The sequence below is a fragment of the Hippocampus comes genome, unplaced genomic scaffold (assembly GCF_001891065.2).
Source record: "Hippocampus comes isolate QL1 unplaced genomic scaffold, H_comes_QL1_v1.1 scaffold99, whole genome shotgun sequence".
Taxonomy (NCBI): Eukaryota; Metazoa; Chordata; class Actinopteri; order Syngnathiformes; family Syngnathidae; genus Hippocampus; species Hippocampus comes.
The window spans coordinates 320,365-341,835 of NW_017805134.1; the positions used below are offsets into that span (position 1 = coordinate 320,365).

Consider the following 21,471-nt stretch of genomic DNA (forward strand, 5'->3'; position numbering starts at 1 on the left):
TCCATGCAAAATCCACTTTTAGCGCCGTTCGACCGCCTTGTTTCGAATTCCAAACGCAGCAGGGAACGCGTCAGCAGTTAAATCGGTGAACAATAACGCCATTATGTCGTCTTTTCGTCTTTCTACGGCGGCAGCTTGTTTTGTCTGCTTGCACATAGAATGGAAAAATGCATATTAGAATATTACCCACCCCTCAAAAAAACCTTCAGCGCCCATTTTTCTCGTGTGGGGAAAAATATATTTAATGGATGGTTTCTCAGTGTAATTCTCTTTCTGTTGCTATTTAGTGACAGCAGCGGGGAAATTCTCAACAACAACTGCGTGATGGAGTATCACCAGACCACAGGCACGCTCAGCGCTCACTTCAGAAACATGGTGAGAGCCCTCGTGCGAGCTGTCACGCAGGGATAAATGCTGCTCAGTCGCTGCTCGTCACCGTATTTCTTCAGAGAGCCATCACGGGCGTTTATTTGTTTATTCAAATGTCAGGACGTGTGTTTGAGGGAGGCTTTTATTTGTCCAAGTGGATGAAACGCACAAAGAAAACAAGGGATGATTGTCTCCATATTCTTTTACCTCCCATATCATGTTAAACGTACAAAATATAGTAATGACGGGGAAACGGTAGATGGGACTTATGGCGTTCATCAAACTGAGCATTCTCATCTTGCTGGTTTGCGTATATGCTATAAGCAGCAATTTCAGCCCTGATATACAGTATGATTGATCATTTTCGATGTCTCGTGTATGCAGTCCTTGAAGAGAATCAAACGGTCGGACAGGAGAGGAGCCGAGTCGGTCACGGAGGAGAAGTTCACCATCCTCTTCGAGTCCCAGTTCAGTGTCGGAGGCAATGAGCTCGTCTTCCAAGTGAAGGTGAGTCAATACAAACGGATGGTACCTTGACATACGACTTTAATTTGTTCTGTGATCGCACGCGTAAATTGAAACACTTCAGCTCTGACCACTTGAAGTGAATGGAAATGAAATCGGAAATGAATCCGTCCCAGCCCCACCAAAAATCGCAACAATAGTTTGAACGTAACAGGAGATTTTGCACTCTATGTGATACTGTACATTGTCAAAATACAAAACAGTTTGTGCATGTTGATTTCATGTGTCGCTGCGCATTAACATCATGCTGTGTGTTCCTTGGCCAGCAGGGGACAGAAAATACAGACATACTTTACATGATAAACAAGTTTCACAGCTCATTGACTGCAGTAATATTAGTCGTTCTTCGCAGAGGATAAAGAAGCTATGTCGGTCTATATCCCCTCCTGTATCGTTTGTGTTTAAATATCCGTTGCTCAAACAGTTCTGACCAGCGCAACATCGATGCTAAATTTGTGAGCCCATCTAGTGTTTTTTTTTTTTTTTTTATGTGTTAGTCGGGGTATACCTGGATTGAGATTTGAACATTTCACACACTTTGCTCCACTTTATGTCATTGGTTGCGTCTCCACAGACGTTGTCGCTGCCTGTCGTGGTGATCGTCCACGGGAGCCAAGACAATAACGCCACGGCAACAGTGCTGTGGGACAACGCTTTTGCAGAGCCCGTGAGTACACGTTTTATGTATTTCTTCAGAGTTAGGGTTTCAATTTAGGGTTCGGCATTCAATTTCGACTGAGTTTTACATTTTTTTCTGCAGAAGGTTTCACTTTTGGGCTTCAATTTGGGGAAAGCGTTTGAATTGTTGGTTCAGGTTAATTCAGGGATCCAATAATAGATTTCAATCTCGATTTCTGTTTTCCAGTCGTGGGTTTGAATTTAGGGTTAGGGTCTGAGCTCGAACTTTTTATTTAATATTTCAATTTTGAATTAGCTTTATGAAGAGGGTTATATTCCTTCATCTCAATTGTTGTATGACAGCGTGTCTCCTTCTGAATGATGCATGTTTTTTTTTTTTTTAAGTGAAAAACTGACCACGCCGAAACAGAGACGATGTCATGCATCTTTTCAACACTCTCCAAATGCTCTGATTGGTCAAAATGCGAAAACTTTCGGCCAAAAATCCATCTTTAAAGATCTCTCATGACCCGCGTACCACTCAGCAGTCGTCGGGCACGGCGGGTGGTGAGAAGTACGCAGAAATAGCAACAGCAGGAGCATGAATGCCCCGCGGAAGGTTTTCAGGTCTGCCTCAGCACAGCAGGGGGGGCAACATTTCATTCACTGTTGATAAATGTAGCCCACTGTGCTCAGTGGTGTGTAACGCGGTGACTCATCATCTCTAATGGTAAACCTTTAGACCTCCTTTGGGGTCAAAAAGTGTACCATGTTGGAGCACGGCATACATCTTGCCATGCCTTTCATGCATCCCCACCAGGGTAAATAGTTTTGGATTTGTCATGATTTTTCGAAACGTCTGATGACGTTGGCTTTTGCCCATTTTGATTGGGCGGGATAAAATCACTTTAGCACCCCACAAAATAATCACTCAGGATAATCTTTTAGAGACGTTGAATTTTAGTCTATCCATCAGTCTGGAGGACATTAATGCTGTTTACGTTTAGCGCACGTTTCCATGCTAATTCTGGAGCATCCTGGCTTTTGCCTGTTGTCCTCAGGGCCGCGTGCCTTTCCTGGTTCCGGACAAGGTTCTGTGGCCTCAGCTGTGCGAGGCCATCAACATGAAATATAAGGCGGAGGTGCAGAGCAACCGCGGCCTATCCGAGGAGAACCTGGTCTTCCTCGCCCAGAAAGCTTTCGGCAACTCCAGCACCAGCATCGAGGACGATCGCAACATGACAATGACCTGGTCACAGTTTAACAGAGTCAGTTTCCTCGTGATTTTCCCTCTCTGTAGCCACAATATAATGACTTGTTGTTTTCAATGCTCCTCGAGACTTTTTTTTTCCCCCCCTCTTCCCTGTTGCCTCTTCCCACAGGCCAGAATTACTCAGCCATTTGCAAAGCATGATTGTTTTCTACCGAGGGATGCAGCACTCACACTCACAGAACTATTTGTCCCGCCGTTTTTGCAGCACCCCCCCCTTCCCCCCTTCCCAGTGCAATTCCACGCCTCCAGTCGTGTGAAATGAGCTTAGTCGTCCTCTTAATGACTCTGTTTGCCCGCGCCGTGAAAAGACAACACCTTATTTTCCATCTCGCAAAGCAGACAACACAATATGGCAATTATGCGTCATTCGATTATGATAACGCCAGCGAAACGGGCGCAAACAAACGACGCGCATTGTCAGTTCGGATTCCTCACGCTGGGTCGCATTTTGGTGGCAAAGACGAAGAGCGTCTATTGCAACGTGCGTTCGTCCTTATTCAGAGAACACTCATCCTCCGTCTGACATGACTGTTTCTTTATATTTTTTATGTTTTCGTGATAAGCAACTCAACATTAGCATTTCCCAACACACACTAGGATAAAATAAAATAATAACAATAAAAACTTTCCTTTAAGAAATCCGTGCCTCAAAATGGCAAAAGCATCTTGGTGGGCGGGGGCCGAGAAACATATAACACAGCCAGCTTTCTTAAGCGGCTGTATTATTCGTTGGTGAAATGGGTGTCCGTAGGTACTTTGTGTTCTCTGACTGGACACTAGGTGGCAGTGATGCTATAAAAATTACTGTTGCAAGGAAAAATGTTGTGTTGTTAACTCATTCAGTACCAGCCAATTCTTGACCAAGTCTGAAAAGACGTTTAAAAACGTCTTTGGGAGTGAATGAGTTCATTGCCTGTTAAGAAAATGCAGTGTTTGGCGACACTCTGGCCTTGTTATTTTGCCTCCTGGCACCCCATACTTAACCCGGATAGGGACGATGAAAGGGATGGACGAAAACCCACTTCTGTCCATTTTTTAAAAACTTTTCATCCTCCATCCCAAAAATGTGCGTCTGTCTGGGACTGATGGACCGTTCCGTCCCATCTGACGGAAAGCCCGTCACTGATAATGTCCTCCACTCATCAGGAAAGCTTGCCCGGCAGGAATTTCACTTTTTGGCAATGGTTCGACGGCGTGATGGAGCTGACAAAGAAGCATCTCAAGCCGCACTGGAATGACGGGTGAGCGATTTCTCTCAGTGTGGAGGGTACCGGAAAATGCAGTGTGTTGTTCTGCTCGCGAAAAAATGGACAATAATGTCATTGGCTGCTCCACGGCAACCAGCGTACGCGGAGATCAAATGGAGCATATTTGGTGTCTCGTGTGGAGGGAAGGACGGCGGATAAAAGACATCCTATCGCTTCTCTCCTTTTATTTTTCCAGAGCCATCCTGGGCTTTGTGAACAAGCAGCAGGCTCAAGATATGCTGATGTCCAAACCCAACGGCACTTTCCTCCTGCGCTTTAGCGACTCTGAGATCGGAGGGGTCACAATCGCCTGGGTGGCCGAAAACCCAAACAAAGCAGGTACAGGTGTTGGGAGATTACAGAAGCAGAGTGACAAATTGCTGCATTTCAACCGAGCAAAATGTGTTGCCTCTCGAGGGGATGACAAACAACACCGACTCTACTGCCTGAACGGGCTGCAGGAAAACTCAGAGACATGTTCATGAGATTTAAAAGCAAATTAAATTATGATCTATATTCATTCATGTTATTCCCAGCTAATGAAAGATACCAACAGCAAATTGGGGAACTGTAAATGTACAGAGTGCGGAAAAAAATGATTGTTAAAAGTGATTTGGAGGGGGTTGAATATTCTTCGCGGGATTTTATGATGATTCATTTTGGTCTAATTACGTTGCTGCCTATACAGGCTGCAGTAAAATCCAAATGCAGACGCGATTAGCCTGAAGCGCAGTTGATGCTAACCTATTGTATTGCCTAAATGGACTGCAGTAGAACATTAATTACAATTATGTAGAACATAAAATGTGTAAAGCACTTTTCATTTTAAATTCAATCGCAAGAAACGGAAGCAGCAAAACCAACATGGAAGCAATCAGCCAGAGGTGCAATGCGTAACTACTGCGCCGCCTAAACAAAAATGCACTACAGATTGAAAGCGCAAGCAAGCAGCCAGCAGAATAATTGATTTTAAGCCCAGCTACTATGCTCTGTAAACAGGTTGCGGTAGAACGCTATGGTGGCAGCAGGCATTTTCATTCATTTGGGCCTGATTATTTTGTTGCTTGAACGGGATGCGTCACAAATAAAACGCGCAAAGCAATCGGTCGGATGAACAATGCATTTTTTTGCCCAGCCACAACCACTAAGTTTCAGTCAGTGGCAGCAACCCGACAAGGCGGGCATTTTTTGTACAAAGCACACTACTTAAAACCACTGTGCTGCACCCATTCAGTCATGTTTCGTATTAAAAAAAAAATTGTGACTCTCCTTGATGTCTTGAAATGTCCTTCCCGAAATCCAACGGACATGTTCGGTTTTCCAGGCGAGAGAATGGTGTGGAACCTCATGCCCTACACAACCAAAGACTTCACCATTCGCTCTCTGGCCGACCGCATCAGCGATCTCAACCACCTCCTCTTCCTCTACCCCGACAGGCCCAAGGACGACGTCTTCTCCAAGTATTACACCCCTCCCCTCTGTAAGCGGCGCCGTCTCACGGAAGCTCCTTTTCAGGCTCTTTCTATGTTTCGATGGCTTCCAATGTTTCTCTTTTCTCCGTGCAGCAAAAGCGGTGGATGGCTACGTGAAGCCGCAAATCAAACAAGTGGTGCCTGAGTGAGTTGCCCTCTTCCCCCTTCCGTTCTTTCTTGGTAATCATCGGCTATTGGATCCTGCATTACAGATCAGCAATTACTTAGCGCTTACAGTTGGAGGAGGCCAATTAAAAGATGCAGAGGGGCTCCTGAGCGAGCGTGTCCTCCGCTCATCATTAGAGTTAGCCTCGTTAGCCGCCGAGCGCCGCTCCGGCTTCGCTCCGGCCACCGCTTGGCTGTAATGATGCAGCGGGGCACGGAACTCACGCTGTGGATGGTTGCTTAGACGACTGGATTAACGATTCATTGCTTTTATTTTGCGCGCGTGCGCGCACCCATGTTCTTCGCAGGTTTACAACGGCCAATCCCGATCCGACAAGTGGGAACGCGACATACATGGATCACGGCGCCTCTCCTGCACCTGTTAGTCATCCTCACACCTTTGGCTTGTACCCACCCATGTGAGTCACCGCACCGCGTAAATGAAGAGACGGGCATGATTTATCCATTTATTTATTTTTTCGCCCATTTACTCTGCTGCCTTAACGGGATTCCGCATTGATGGTGTCGGCATCCTGTTCAGGCTGCGATTCACTTTCACTTGTCACGGTAGAAATGAAAAGGGAAAGCGACCAAGCCGCAGGCTCAATTCACTTTCAGTCCAACTACGTTGTACATTTTGGCACGTCTACTTCGCTCCCTAAACGGGCTGTTGTTAAATTCCAAAGTAGTAGCAACCTGAAAAACGTGGGATTCATGTTTGCTAATTTGCTGCTCGTTCTGTGTGGTGGCATGCAGCCAGGGACCTGCTTCATTTCGGTCCAGCTATTTGGCTGCCTAAACGGGCTGCTGTACAAATCGGAAGAGCTGAGAATTAGTTTGATGACGAATCTTCTGTTCCCTCAATTCATCTGTATAGTACGGCTCTCTGAGGATTTTTGCCCAACTGGTTTAATGCCTGACGGGCAGCTTCTCGTATCATTTTGGCTTGACTCTGTACTCCCTAAACGGGTTGTTATGAAATCCAAAACAGCAGCAACCTGACCAGAGTCATTTTCACGGCCTGCACGCAGGAGCGAATCCATGCTGGATGCGGACGGAGACTTCGACCTGGACGACACCATGGACGTGGCGCGGCACGTGGAGGAGCTGCTGCGACGGCCCGTGGAGAGCCATTGGGGCGGCCAGCAGTCGTGACCGCACCCAACCAACCCAACCAGCCCCGCCCCTTCCACTTGACATCGCTCATGGGTTTAATTCCGATCATCTTTGTCTGTTTTGCCCTCTCCCTTCATTGCTATAATGTGAATTGTTAATAACGGTTGTGGTTTTATTTTGTTTTCTGTGTGAAGTTTTATTATTTGTGTCCATAAGTATTTGTACAAGGTTTCAGTGGAAAACCGACAGTGTTACAGTATTGGTTAAAAAAAGATATCTATAGTGTTCAATTGTCAGTCTGCATGCATTCTCTTGATTTTAACATACGTGCTACTGTACGAAGACTTTTGTATTATATATCTGGGCTTTGAATGAATGCTGTCTTTGGACAAAAAAAAACTGGAACTTTACTCAAGAGCTTTTTCTCGTTACGGCAAACACTCACAGCAAAGTGGTTACGCGTACGACCACTCACTCGGATCCGTTCACCAGCTACAACCTCGCTTGGGTGCACTTTGGCACCTTTGTCTATTGTCCGGAGCTATTTGTTCAACAACGCTACCTGCTTGTCCTCTCAGCCCCCAAAAACCCCCCCCCCTCCCGTGTTCCAGACCTCCTCATCGGTGCTGCCTTGCCTTAATTCATCTCTCACAGGCCGCCGTCTTTATACCTTCTGTGTAACTGACACAATTATGGCACAAAGTCCACCTGCAGATGGATTTACATGACAGAGTCCAAGTTCTGGAATCGCAACAGAAATCTGGAATCAATGAGTTTTCTGCTAGCCGTTCTTCAGGTAAATTTTTTTGGTTGTTTTAAATGCAAAAGCTCTGATTCTTTTAGTTTTATGTTCACTTTGACAGGAAACATAATCAAGAGGTTGAGGCCTCGATGAAGAAGGAACGATTTGCCAAAGTGTTGCTGATTTTGAAGTAATGAAATAATCGGCCAAACGACAGCTCCTACCCAGAAAAAAAAATGGAATCGCAATAGAAATCTGGAATCAATGACTTTTCTGCGAGCCGTTCTTCAGGTAAATTGGTTTGGTTGTTTTAAATGCAAAAGCTCTGATTCTCTTTGTTTTATGTTCACTTTGACAGGAAACATAATGAAGAGGTTGATGCCTCGATGAAGAATGAACGATTTGCCAAAGTGTTGCTTATTTTGAAGTAATGAAATCATCGGCCAAACGACAGCTCCTACCCAGAAAAAAAAAAAAAAACTGAAGTTGGGTCACTCATATCTCAAGGCATCACTATATGTTGAAGTTAGAAGTAAATGTGACACCACTGCGGCCATTTTATTTTGCGTGCAATCCAGATGCTTTTGCTGTTGAAACTCCAAAGTGGAGTTATTGTCACGGCCTGTGTCGTAAGAGATACGGTACATTTGTCCAGTGTACTGTTTACAGTGCGTCATAGGTTGAAGGACACACACAAAGCTTCATTCTCAGGAATGTATTCATCTACTCCCAACAGAAGAAGCTGCGTGATTATATGAAAATAGATTTCATGTGTCAAATGTCCACCTTTCAGCCTATAAGGTGAACCTCAATTCAATTCATGTGTTTATTTCTTTTTGTGTAATTTTTTTTCCCCACTTGGAGCTTTTTGTAAGCTTTGTGTCGTCTTGCGTCACTGTGGCCTTTGTCATGTTTGTGCTTTGGAGGTTTTTCCAGAGAGAGGAAGCGAAAGCTGTCCTTGGTGTCAAAATGAAGTGAATTTTATATATATATATATATATATATATATATATATAAAATTTCACCTGGAGCCCCTGTGAAGACATGTTGCTACTAAATAAATGCTCTATTTTTTAAGTTTTAAAGTCTGATGTGGTGGCTTGAATGCAACCCCTAATGGATTTAGTGGTTACAAAAAGATATTTTAGCTCATTGTGATATCAGAGGTTGGGAACTTTTTTTAAAATCTAAGAAATCTACCCATAGTGCCTTTCAAAGCAGAGGAACAAGGTTCTTAAGATTGGAAAAAAAGACTCAATGAACAAAATAAAAAAGCAATTCAAACAAAGTAAAATAGAAGAGGCCATATCTCGTTGGATATTTTATATTATCGTAAAATTGATAGAAATGCTGCCTAACTTTAGAATTGGATTTTTCCGTTTTTTTTACTGTATTTTTCCTAAAGTATAATTATGCTGTGGCTTTATTTATTCGCACGTATGTGGTCCGTATTTCCTAACGTACCCACCCACTGCTCTATTTTAAAAAACATGCAAAAATGCCTTTTTCTCCGTTTTGGCACAGGACACGTGAGAATCCTCACTCTTCCTCTGTTGCCCTCTAGTGGACAAAAAAAATATTTCGCGGGCGGGGGGGGGGGTCTTAAATGCCAAATAGCTAACCTCGAAAAAGCCTAAAAGGAAGATATGAGAAAAAAAATAAACAATAATTTAGATGATAAATAATTAGGGGTCCATATTACAGAGTCTGTAATCTTTAATTACATATTTTTGTATTAACTGGGAAATTGTTGAACACACACTGTGACTCAGCTGGGGTGATTTGTACACACCAAATCCCATAGAAATGAATTGAAATATCTAATAAATCAGACATATATTGTAACGTGTTTCTTTAAAATCTATTATCCATTATCGGAGCCGCTTTTAAAATATATTGTTCTAATTTTACTCTTCTATTCTCGTTCATCGTTAATACTTCAAACAGCATAGGTTATTTAAAAAAAAAACGTTTAAAGCGCATCAAACCATGAAAAAATATATATGTACTGATAGTCCTCATTTACGACTTACGTACAAGGTCGGGGTACGGCATCCTCATAGGAGGGAAACCCCGTCTAAACCGAGCACTCGCTGGACTCAATTTATGTTAGCGTAACCTCTGTCTACCGGTAGGTGTCAGCAAAACACAGTAAATCAAACTTGGGGCGACATCTTGCTTTCAGGGGACCTGAAATCACGTGATTTACTGAAGTATTTTCAAAGCAGCACGCTAACATAAGAATATTATATGCAAAGTCAATGCACTGTTGTGCTTTTTATATTTTATTTTTGTTACACAACCCCCAAAAAATAATAATAATAACAAGCGTCAGTCCCTTTCGTCACAGCACAATGATGATGATACCGATGATGATTCATTCTGTGTTATTCATTCAGAAAACATCAATAAACCGGGTTGTTTGAGGGTCATTTCATTTATCTGTGTACCTACACTCTAAAATCAGTTGGGTGAAAAATACCCGAAATTTAGTCAAAAAGACTGGCACAACTATTTGGATTGCTGTGTCCATTTAAATTGGGTCAAAATGAAAAACCCACAAAACGCCCAAAGAATTTTGTTGTTTTGTGGTTCATTCATATGAATCAACTTTGGGCGTTCAATATCTAACCCCCAAATTTGAGTTTGTCCTTTTTTGACACAATTTGGGTTATTTTTGACTCAACTGTGTTAAGAGCTGACGTTACCTACACTCCTAAAACTGCTGGGCTCAGAAATAACGCAATTTGAGTCAAAAGTTGGACAGACCTATGATTCAATTACACTTCTTATTCTGGGTTGTTTGCACTAAACAACCCATTTCTTTTCCAAAATAACCCCCCAAAATTGGGTTGTAACAACACAAAGTTAGGTCTAATATACCCAAGTAGCAGGTTGGTCCAATTTTTTACCCAAATTCTTTGTATGTTTTTTTTTTGTTTTGTTTTGTTTGTTTTTTGACAAACAAGAGATATTCAAACAAAACCGTTCTCTCTCCTGTGGTCCTCCCAAGCGGCAATAAATCCCCGTTTGACCGCGTGACCCCGTCGGCCCCTCTTCCCTCCCTCTGCCTCCCTCTTTGGAAGCCTGCTGGGATAAGCAGAAGTGATCAATAGGCGCCTGTCATCAATACATCCCAGCTGCAGGAGGAGGAGGAAGACGAGGAGGGGAGGGTGGGGAGAAGGGCCATTAGAGCCCTCGAGCGATTACGGCAGTCTTCGAAGATCTTCCAATCAGAGGCCGACAGCAGGAGTGGCGCTGTGCCGCGTAATGCAGGCCGACTGGCTGACATCCCGCCACAGGAAACGACTGCAAACCTCCAACTGTTGGAAAACTTTTTGGAAAAAAAAAAAAGATTTTCGTTTACTTTGTTGCTGATGCAGATCAAACCCTTTGTTTCAATTCAATTCGATCAGTTGATTTGTTAGGGAGTGGAACATAATCTGAGATGTTGTTGAAGTTGTTCCATATATTTATTTCCGAATACATGTTTTGACGATAACGCTGAAAACACGAAAAGACTCAGTCAGTATGTACCAGCAGAATGAACAGTGAGCTCTGCCTACACGATCATGCATATTCCTCTTTTGAGTGCCTCATTGTTGGCTCTGAGTGCACGCACATGATCCAGAGAGAGACTGAATAGAGAGAGAGGATTGAATTTATTTATTTTGAAGTCTGACTTGACAGCCAGCATGTGCACAGGGCCTATGCATCGATGTGGCCACTTTAGAGTGCCTCATTGTTGGCTCTGAGTGCATGCACATGATCTAGAAAAAGACTGAAGAGAGAGCGGAATGAATTTATTTATTTATTTTTGAAGTCTGACTTGACAGCCAGCATGTGGAGAGGGCCTATGCATCGATGTGGCCACTTTAGAGTGCCTCATTGTCATAGCATGGGTAAGACATATATTTCAACCACGGGGGGCTTTCAGTAGTTAGTGCTTAAACCATATGGTACTAAGAAGCCTATTCAGAGACGTAAATTCCATTTTCAGATTCTGTGGCGGAAAAAGCCAAATATTTGGAATCTTGCGTGTTTAAAAGAGGACATCATGTGACATTAAAGCGCGGCAGTTAGTGCCGGAGCTTTTAAAAGCACAACTTTTGCTAAATAATTTCTGACGATGCATAATGCATGAGCCAGGAAAGGAAGTGAGGACACGAGTGGCGGAGTGTGTCCGCTTCTTCCTGTCCCACGGCACACACTCATATTCAGACATCCTGGTCACATGATGTCACGTGTGTCACGTGACCTCACGTTTCTCATTCCAGCCTGAGAGCGGGAGGACGTTTGTGCTGTTGTGGCTACACATGGACCCACTTATCACCAGCGAGGCCAACATCCTGCCTCCTGGGAAAACCTGACAAAGTGACCTTTGACCCCTTAAATACCGGTATCCGTCCCGCCCTCCCAGCAGATAGCGCTGACCTCCAAAGCGTAATGATCACGACTGATTACAATAATAAGTCACGTGTGTGCCGCTTGATTTTTTTCTTTTGTGTGAATGCTGGGAATTGATTAACGATGGCAGCGGACAAAAATATCGGGACATGGCTTGCTGAAAAGAGCCAGTAAGCTTTTATTTACTTTACGTGAGTACTGTATTTAATTTTCAGTCTTTTCTGTTTTCTTCGTTTACTCTCCAGTACTGATGTCTGAAAAATCGATATAAGTACATATACTTTGTTACTTTACTTTCCGCTAAGGGTATTTTCAGGTATCTGTGCTTGAGTTAAGTATTCATGTTATCGGTGGCGACTTTTTATGTTTTTTCGCGACTTAACTTTTTCTTTTTTTTCTTTTTACACAACCATGTGTACTTATACTTTTGTACAGAGTGTGAGTGTTTTTTTTTTCACTTCTGGAAAATAAATACAAACTCGTATACAGTATATACTGTATAGTACTGGTACCAATATCTGAAAAGCTACATAAGTACAAATACTTTGTAATTGCAATTACATACTTTTTTAAGTATTGGTATTTACTTGAGTATTTATTTTTCTCATGACCTTTCATCGTCACTCCCGACGTCATTTTGATTATTATTATTATTTACAGTAGAATTTGTACTTCTACTTAAGTATAGATTGTGAGGAGGGTTTTTTTTTTTTGCTGGAAAAATGAATAGGTACTGATATAAAGTACGAACAGCTGACAAAACTATATCATCACAAATACTTGATAACTGGACTAAAGTCATTTTGTCAGGATCAATTCATTTTATTTTACTCTTACTCCCTATTTTTTCCACAGTAGCATTTGCACTTCTACTGAACTACAGATTGTCAAAACTCTTATCATTGCTGGATAAATAAATAGGTATTCATACACAGTACCGACAGCTGCAAAACATCTACATAAGTACAAATACTTATGTAAATTTTTCAGGTTCGTACGTCCATTTCGTTCCCACCACTGGCCATTTGTCAAACTGTTAAACGGATGCAGTTCTCATGGTGCTGCTTCACTTTGCGTGGTGAGCGCGGTTCGCGCGCACGTCGGGCACGAGCGGCACCATGCCCGCGTCGCGCTCGTGCACGCACAGTCTTGAATTTGTCCCGCGGATGCACGCCGGTTGCGTGTGCGCGGGTTTCTCTTCTATCCGTGTGTCTGTTAGTTTGTGTGTGCACGTGTGTACGTGTGCGTGCTTGTGTTTGCGTGCGCGCGGGTGGGTGGCTGCGAAACCCAACAAGACGGTCCCGGTTCGACACGAGCACAAGTGGAGTAGGAGCGCAGCTCTTCGGGACCAGAACCTGGTTTGGAACCCCCCCACCCCCCGCCCGGACCGCTTCCGAGCTGCGGGCCAGTCGCCGGGAAGGGGCGGAGGAGAAGAAGTGAGGGGCACCGGCCGGCCGGCTCCCTGTTTCGGGCACCGCGCGAAGTCCGAATCGCCTTTTTTGTGCGGGTTAAAAACCAAAATGGGCTGCTGCCGCGACACCGCGGAGGTGCTGCTGCTTCTGCTTTTCTGAACCATGGCGGGGCTCCACGCTTCTTCGGATCCGTCGGGACATTTTCTGGACTTGAGCCGGCCGACGCAAGCCTCCGGCGGCGGCGGAGGTGGCGGCACCCGGCCCTACTTAGAGGTGTCTGCCGGCTCTGCTCGGGGCTTCGGAGCCGAGGGAGTGTACAGCAATGGCCGGTATCGGGAGCTGAGCAGCCCGACGGTGGGCAGTCGTAGCCGAGATCCGTCCACGGAGAGGAGCCAGGGAGGAGCCAACACACCTTGCGGCATCATGAAGGTTGGTTGGCTCAAATGAAGTCTCAAGGTGACATCTCGGATTTGTGTGGTTGCATTCACACCCCACCCACCCAATCCAGTTCCGGAAGGAACTGAGGTGGTCAGAGGAGCCAAAAATTCTACTTAAGTTCTGTTACTTTAATAAAATAATGACGTAGTATTCAGTCAGTATTCAGTGAAAAGAAAATAGTCCAAAACTTTGCAAAGGTTAATTTTGCACAATGATATCACTTTTTAAGACAACATTTTAGAAAAGAAACCCGAAACATTTAACAAAAGAAAATTCAGCCAAAGAAATGGTCTTTAATCAGCTTCATTTGTTCACTCCTGCGAAACAGCACACCAGGCAGACATTTCAATTATGTAATAAAAAAAAAAATCAATTGAAATCTGACATGTGGATAAAGTTAGCAGCGATTTTGACGTCCCTTTCATTCCTCAAAAATGTCAGTACAGTACTTCCAATTTATATCTTTATCCCAAGTGCTGTGTATGAATTGTGGATTGCTTTTTCTCGCCGCATCCTATTTCTATATTTTACTACCCAGTGTACTTCACTAAACGTAGGCTCCTTGTGGGGGGGAGGGGGCATGGCGACTGTGTGTAGTCATGTGACCGCATGACACTGTTTGATTAGTCAAATGGAATGAAATTTCAGTCGTACTTGGAATGTAACTCCATGTAAGTGTGTAGAAGTAGCCTTTCTTTTTAACAAAAATACCAAAGTAACACCAAAAAACTACTCTGCCAACTGGCCTACAATTTATCCCAAAAGAGTCAATTTAATAGAGTAAATGTTACCCTACTTTGAATAAAAATCTGCTAAGTAGCTCAATACTGACACAATGTATTCATGAGAGATGATGCACAAATGAAGACCATTGCATCATTAATAGCAAGAGCTCCACAACAAGAAAAACAAGCCACTAATCAATCCCTCAAGGGCTCTGTTTGTGCAATTGCATGCAAAAACAGTGTACACATGAGGGGGGTCCTTGGAGGAACGGGGTACTCAAACATTTTGTCGGCTCAGGAACTACATTAAAAACCGGCCCAGGACTCAAGCATGGCAAAATATTGCACTTATTGCCACATCATAATAGGCCAAAGACTATATAGTTGAATGTAATTTTCACATCACAAAGGCTAAAATTTGGATTTATGGCATTTTAAAAGGGAAAGTTTAAGATGTGGAAACTCAATTACAGTACGAGCTTGGTCACGGAACAAATTCAAATCATATGTCAAAGCATCACTGATTTATTTTAGATCTCCGTGTGTCTGTCTAGCCAATTTATCAGCTTTGTTTAACTAAAAACTGATTTCACGATGAGTAAAAAAAAAAAAAAGTGATTAAATAGAGACAAGTTCCTCCTTATTTCAAAATATCTGTGCATACATTGATCGTGACAGTTTTGTTTGGCGGCGTTTTCCAACGTGACATCTGTGCTCTGCTTCATTAAAGGTCGACAAACACCGCAGTATGGCACGCAACGTACTCTTACGACTTTCAAAGTCATCGAGGTGAATTATTTGCCATAATGACTAAAAGCCAAGTATTATTGGCCATTACAATTCAGGCTTATTTAAAAAAAAAAGTTTTGCCCAATAAAGCTTGATGTGCCGAGAGCTTCTTCATTAGGACTGTGATTTCCTCTTAAGTGTTTGCTATTCATCGACGAGCCCACGCAGCACTTTGTTGTTGGAATGACATTTTTCACATCTCGTAAACAGAAAGTAAATAGGAGCAAACAAGATCTTTGTACGCTGTGTACAAGGGGCTGCCCCCGTAACACTATGGTGAGGTTCGCGATATTCGTGCAGATGCAGAAATGTATTGATGGGTTTTTCTGTCTGCACCTGTGCTGACTCATAACGACAGAGGAAAAAGTCATTTTTGTAGAATGCAACAGATGGATGAATAAATACGGCATGCCGGAATTTGTTTTTTTTTCTCTCCTGTTAACAGTTGGACCGTCGTCGAGGTCTGTGCTCGAGTGAGTCACATACAGTACATTGTCTTCATTTAATTCGTTCCCTGACCAAGCAATTTGCTCGGATAGCAAACCGATTTTCCCCGTTATGACTTTCTGTGCCCAATGAAAATCACCACCATGTTATTTTTGGTGCATTTAATCGAGAGAAAAATAGCCCTGTATTGTATGCAAACATAAAATCTCGTTTCACAAAGTTCAATGAGTGTATGAGCTGCAGTATTCGTGTGTTGGATGTGTGCCTTTCAGGGGCGTGGCCTTCCGAAATGGCTTTGGAGTCGCTCCTTCTGTCCAAGGAATGTCAGAAAGCGCTTCGGCTACTGTGGCTCTCCTTGCCCACATGCGAGGGCATTACATTATATGAAGTGCTTTATTTTTTGGTTTTTTTTGACATAATAACTCGCAAAACTCATGACTGAGTCTGACATTCATCCATTTTTTTTTTTTTTTGTGGTGGCTCTGTGTGGTGACTACGAGCCCTGTCAGAACCAGTATTGGCCCTTTATATTCATGACATTTAATACCCCATTTGCATCATAAATCGAGAGTTGTATCCTTCTTCTGGCTGATGTTGGAGGATCGTTAACCCGACGTGCCCTAAAAATATCTGCAGTGCGGTAAAATGACTTGATCGATTTAAGTGGATAAAACTCAAAATATTCAGTGTTGATTTTCTTCCATTCATTTATTAAATGTATACTTGTGCTAAAAAAATGCCACAAGTTGGGCCGATTTTACACATTTTCTCTGCTTTGAAGTGAAGTACTTCAGGACATACTTTGCGAAAACTGTCAAATGTTCTACCTGTACTTCATATCCTGTTGTTTTTAAGTAGCCCTTAATTAAACAATAAATCAAAGGGTGGCTTTTGGACAGAACTTGTAGTATTTCAGTTTTTGTTATTATCATGGACTGCATTGTGAAGTCTGGTAGGTAGCCCATTGGTGTGCCTTGGGGTACTCCACGGCAACTCTTTATCATTTAGGCACAGCTATTTTTCCCCAACCGAAACCTATCAATGGCACTAAAGAAGAATATGTGAGGCGAACACATACAATGACTAGCCAGCGTATCTCTGAAAATACGAAACTGTTTTTGTGTTCAGGCCCACTGTGGAAGGCCCGCACGGATGTGTTGAGTCTGATCAGACCTTGTTCAGCAGCACCTGACACACTCGCTTCTTGGATCGGCTCATAATTGGATTCCCGTGGCGATAGCGCTTGCGCACTCAAACAAACATGTTTTGGGAACCACCCCGCCCCCCAAAAAAAAAAAAAAATTTAAATCAGCTTGCACAACATGCTGTTGCTGCTGCTGCTGCTCGAATGTCGCCAGCTCACCTGAATCTCAATGCGAAGTTGTGCCCGATCCCGAGACTTTCATTATTATTTTTTTTTTTTCAATCCCTGCGATAACATTTGATCTTTCGGCTAAAACGCAATCAAGGATGAAGTGTTTTGCTCAACACATTCACACACTAAGGATACCTCTAAAAAATGCTGAAGTAACCCGTCGGACTGGTTACACACTGCATGGTTCATGTTATCCAATTCAGTATTTTATTTTTTAATGTTCTTCAGTGGCACGATTTGGATACACGTCACGGCAATGTCAATAGAAACCAAGTCGACATGAAATCAGAGAACTTCAGATCAAAATCAGGCCTCTTCCCCCCTAAAAAAAAATGGTAAAAGCCAGAATTCCCACAGTTGCCCAGCGCCAGAGACATGGAAGAAGTGTGCACTCCAATCTGGCTCCATTAGGAATAAACGATCAATAACAATCTCACGGTTATCGTCTTCCCCCATCTGAGGTCGTATCGTTCGTCCTGCTTCCCTTGCGCGGGAGTGGATCCAACTCATGCACTGAACACTCATGATCTCATCTAATGGTCTGGAGCCAAAATGTGCGCACTCATCATGTCACGAGCATACTTGGATGCTTACTAAGGAAACTGACTGAGTGAATCGGGTCAAAAGGACACATGGATTGACCTCGGTTTTCAGAACTAGGGGCATCGGATGATATAACCCTTTCATGCCCCCTGTAACCTGATAACGTGGAAAGCTTTCCACTATAGTAACCGCCGTCGCTGAAAAGGTTAATAGACGTCCCCTCAAAGTCCAAGGCTTTGATTTAGGCTCAGGCTCATGGGTGAGTGTTGGGCTTGTGGGTTTATGGGTTAGGGTGATGGCTAGGGTTTTAGGCTTAAAAGTTAGTCTTCTTTTTGGGTCTTCAAAGTGATGTTATATAGCAGTCTCCCGTGTCTTCACATAGATTTTTTGCATGTATGTTGAACTCTGCAACGTCTTTCTGGCTACAGGGACTGAGAAGGAGGTCTGCTTCTCCACATTCAACGGTGGTTGATCCAATCCGGTAGTACCATTTATTTCAAGCAACCTAGGATCGTCCTGTACTTGTTTTCAGACGGTTCAGGGTTGTCCATTGGGTCCACGGTGTGTCTTGAGTTAAGAGGGAGTTAGTGTTGGGCTCAGAGGTTAAGGGTTTGGCATTAGAATTTGTTTAGGTTAGCTTTCAGGTTAGGGGCTATTGTTGACAGGATGGATTTCGGGTTACAATTAGCATTTGTGTGAGTGTTAGAGGTCAAGTTTAATTCTAGGGTTCCGTAAATAGCCCTGCGATTGGCTGTCAACCGGTTCAGGGTGTCCCCCGCCTACTGCCCAAAGACTCCTGGGATAGGCTCCAGTACTTCTGTGTTCTATATCATATATCGTTTGTCATGTTTACCTTTTGTTGAATTCCTTGGCGGGCCGCATGCAGTCTGGCTGATATGATGCCGAGCTCATTTCGTGGCCTTACCGCCTGTACACTTTGATCCCAATCTGGATTTTGCGGCTTCAATTCAGTCAGGGTTACAAAACACGGCAACTTTGAGGCTACAAACTTGCTAGCAAGCCGTTGTAGACCTTAAAGTACAAATATGTGCAGCTTTCCAGCCTTTTTGAGGTAAACCATCGAGCCTAGTACTTGCCAGATTGGCGGTGACGCTTATCTTGTATGGCGGGGCGGATATGATGCCAGAAATCACATCCCAGGGTTTGGCTTTGTCGGAACAACACAAATCCGTCTGCAGTATCAGTTACAGAATGGAATGATTCGCTCATCATATCGGTGAGTGGTAAACTATGTTCCTAAACACTTTCATGCACCCTGTAACCTGATCACATGATAAGCTGTCCATTGTAGTAACCGCTGTCCACGAAAGGGTTAATACGGTTTCGGAAAGACCGTCTTGAGAACATGGTGCGTCTCTTAAAACCTTAAAAGATTGAAGTCTCACTCGACACTCATATTGTGTCCCTACCGCATGACTCCAGCCCAATCCTAACCCAGTCACTCTGATTACATACAGGATAATCATATGAGATGATGATGATGATGATGGCGGTGATGAGGATTGGAAAGCGTGTCGATCCACGCAACACTGCGTCTATCACAGACTTCACCGGGAGAATGAGTTCTTCACCTGAATTTTAATTTAAGCTAATGGAACCTGCACAGAGATGTACGAGTAATATTCTCATGCCTCCAGCAGCTAGTGGCATCACATAGAGTGAGGGCTTTAATATTTTGGGGAAAACACGCCGAGTACCATTTTGCAAAAAGGAAGTGGCGTGTAGATTTTTCTCGCCGGATCGTGGCCACATTCTCTTAAAGTAACATTGTGCAACAAAAATATGAACATTTGACACACACGTCTGCTATCCAAAGTTTGATAAAGGTCAAACACTTGCTGAAGAGAGCTCAGTGTCCCGGATGCATTTTTTAAAAAACTGATTCAAAGGTTAGCGCGGAATGTTATTATTTTTGATAGAGTACTTCAAAACGTATGGCGTTATTTGGTTGTCCATCAATTTGACACGTTAGGAACTTTATGTACAGCACAGGTGTCAAACTCAAGGCCCCGGGGCCAGATCCGGCCCGCCACATCATTTTATTTGGCCCGCAAAAGCAATTCATGTGTCAACTTCCATGATCCTTGCTAAAGTCTGTCCAGAAATGTCAAATTGTTGTTGCGTAATAAATAACGTTGACATTTTGCAATCATTTTATTACCCTGTTTACACTCACTTGAACACTAATCGAACAAAAAACAAATGGCTGTTTTTAAGATGCGTCCACGAGCAAGCAGTGACAGGTTCGACGAAGGCTGAAGTGACAGCCGAAACTGTCAGTTTGGGAATAGTTTTTCTCTTCACCAAAAGAGACCGATGTCTTGAAAAAAAGAAACTTTAAACCAAATTCAACAAACAGATTGTTGACTTGAGTGATTACAAAACTAGTAATCCATCAATTTGTTGTGTACAAGCAATACAATGAGATGATTATGCAAACATTTATTCGTAACGACCCTCCGAGGGAAGACGTAACTCCAAAGTGGTCCACGAAAAAAATGAATTGGAGACCCCTGATCTACAGTGTCGAAAATGGTAACTATTCTTGACGTAGTGCGGTGTTTCTCAGCCTTTGTTGAGCCAACTGAGAACAGACAACACCCCAGGTAGCTGCATCGAAATAATAATACTTACAAATGCATTTCATGACGTTGCTCAGTTGAACACAAATAAAAAACCGAGACACTTGGCGAAATTGAACACTCACATGTTGACCTGTGGCACAGCTGATCTCTCGCACTAAGCGGTCGGGGATCACTGATTTAGCGGATTAAATCGCGATTAAATCATTAGATCGTGGCTATTTGGTGACTAGGCTACCTATTTTAACCTTGGTTGCCGATTGCCAGGACACAACACGGTAAAGTCGTCCGTCGAGCAGGGCTATACTTAGTTTGTGTCATGCGATTGCCAAGTGCTGCCACCTTAATCCTTCCCCGTCTTTTATGCCCTGAGAGGATCGTGACTCGACATAGAACTAATTACTTAAGTGTCAAATTGGACAAGGAGAGGTTCGATTGGACACCACCGACGTGGTCTGATGGTGTTAAGCACTTTGGTTTGATTAGAAGATTACTTTGGAATAGCCTTCACTTGTCCCCGAAATGATATTTTTCCATTGACGGGATGTAGTTAGAGATGATTCCTGTTGAGATTTATCCTCTCAAGATGTTTGTGAGGACTGCAGACAGGACAACGAGGTTCTGATGAACGAGGTTGACAATCTGCCGTTCCACCTGGCTTCTCTGCAGCTTTTGTTTTGACTGCTCTCCAAACATATGGCGCTTATTTTCAGTGGCTTTTCTTTTTTTTTTCTTTTTTTCCCCTTTTTTTCATTGAGCGGTGAACGACCGCGGGGAAACGTAACTGTACATTAAAGCCAACGACCTATGACTGGGGATGAAACAACTTGCGCGGCAGGAGTTAAACGATGTTAGTTGATTAAACGCGGCAAAAACAGTGTGACGTCTAAACTAAGGCTGCTCATTTTACAAGATGTACCTGATTATTGAGATCCGTCCTTCCACCCATTTTCGAAGGATTGTTCAAAGCCGATAAAAGCAAACGTCCTTGGATCAGTTCTTTACAAAACGCCAGGCAAAAACGAATAGGACGCTGTTAAAAGTTGAATGACCATAATTTTGGTTCTTGACTCTATTCTGTGTTTTTTACATTATGCACAACTCTCATCTATTGTGCAATACTCTGATTGTAAAATGTATTTGTTACATATTTTGATGCATTTTTATGCCTTAGGAAACATTTATGTCTGAGTTGGAACGAATTA

General features: G+C 43.2%; 2 protein-coding genes across 3 annotated transcripts in view; both read left to right on the forward strand.

Moving 5' to 3' along the window:
• Positions 1 to 7,764, forward strand: part of stat5a (signal transducer and activator of transcription 5a) — a 34,085-nt gene extending 26,321 nt beyond the window's left edge. For both annotated transcript variants that reach the window (XM_019866458.1, XM_019866457.1), the window contains exons 10-19: positions 288 to 375; positions 754 to 876; positions 1,469 to 1,561; positions 2,574 to 2,780; positions 3,932 to 4,026; positions 4,229 to 4,371; positions 5,357 to 5,512; positions 5,598 to 5,649; positions 5,978 to 6,088; positions 6,701 to 7,764. In XM_019866458.1, coding sequence (XP_019722017.1) covers positions 288 to 375; positions 754 to 876; positions 1,469 to 1,561; positions 2,574 to 2,780; positions 3,932 to 4,026; positions 4,229 to 4,371; positions 5,357 to 5,512; positions 5,598 to 5,649; positions 5,978 to 6,088; positions 6,701 to 6,824 — 1,192 coding nt within the window. In that variant the 3' untranslated portion in view covers positions 6,825 to 7,764. The remainder of the gene's footprint in view (positions 1 to 287; positions 376 to 753; positions 877 to 1,468; positions 1,562 to 2,573; positions 2,781 to 3,931; positions 4,027 to 4,228; positions 4,372 to 5,356; positions 5,513 to 5,597; positions 5,650 to 5,977; positions 6,089 to 6,700) is intronic.
• Positions 7,765 to 12,766: 5,002 nt separating this feature from the next.
• The window catches only part of LOC109513799 (inactive phospholipase C-like protein 2), a 54,538-nt gene continuing 45,833 nt past the window's right edge, over positions 12,767 to 21,471 (forward strand). The window contains exon 1 of the mRNA XM_019866471.1: positions 12,767 to 13,775. Coding sequence (XP_019722030.1) covers positions 13,509 to 13,775 — 267 coding nt within the window. The 5' untranslated portion in view covers positions 12,767 to 13,508. The remainder of the gene's footprint in view (positions 13,776 to 21,471) is intronic.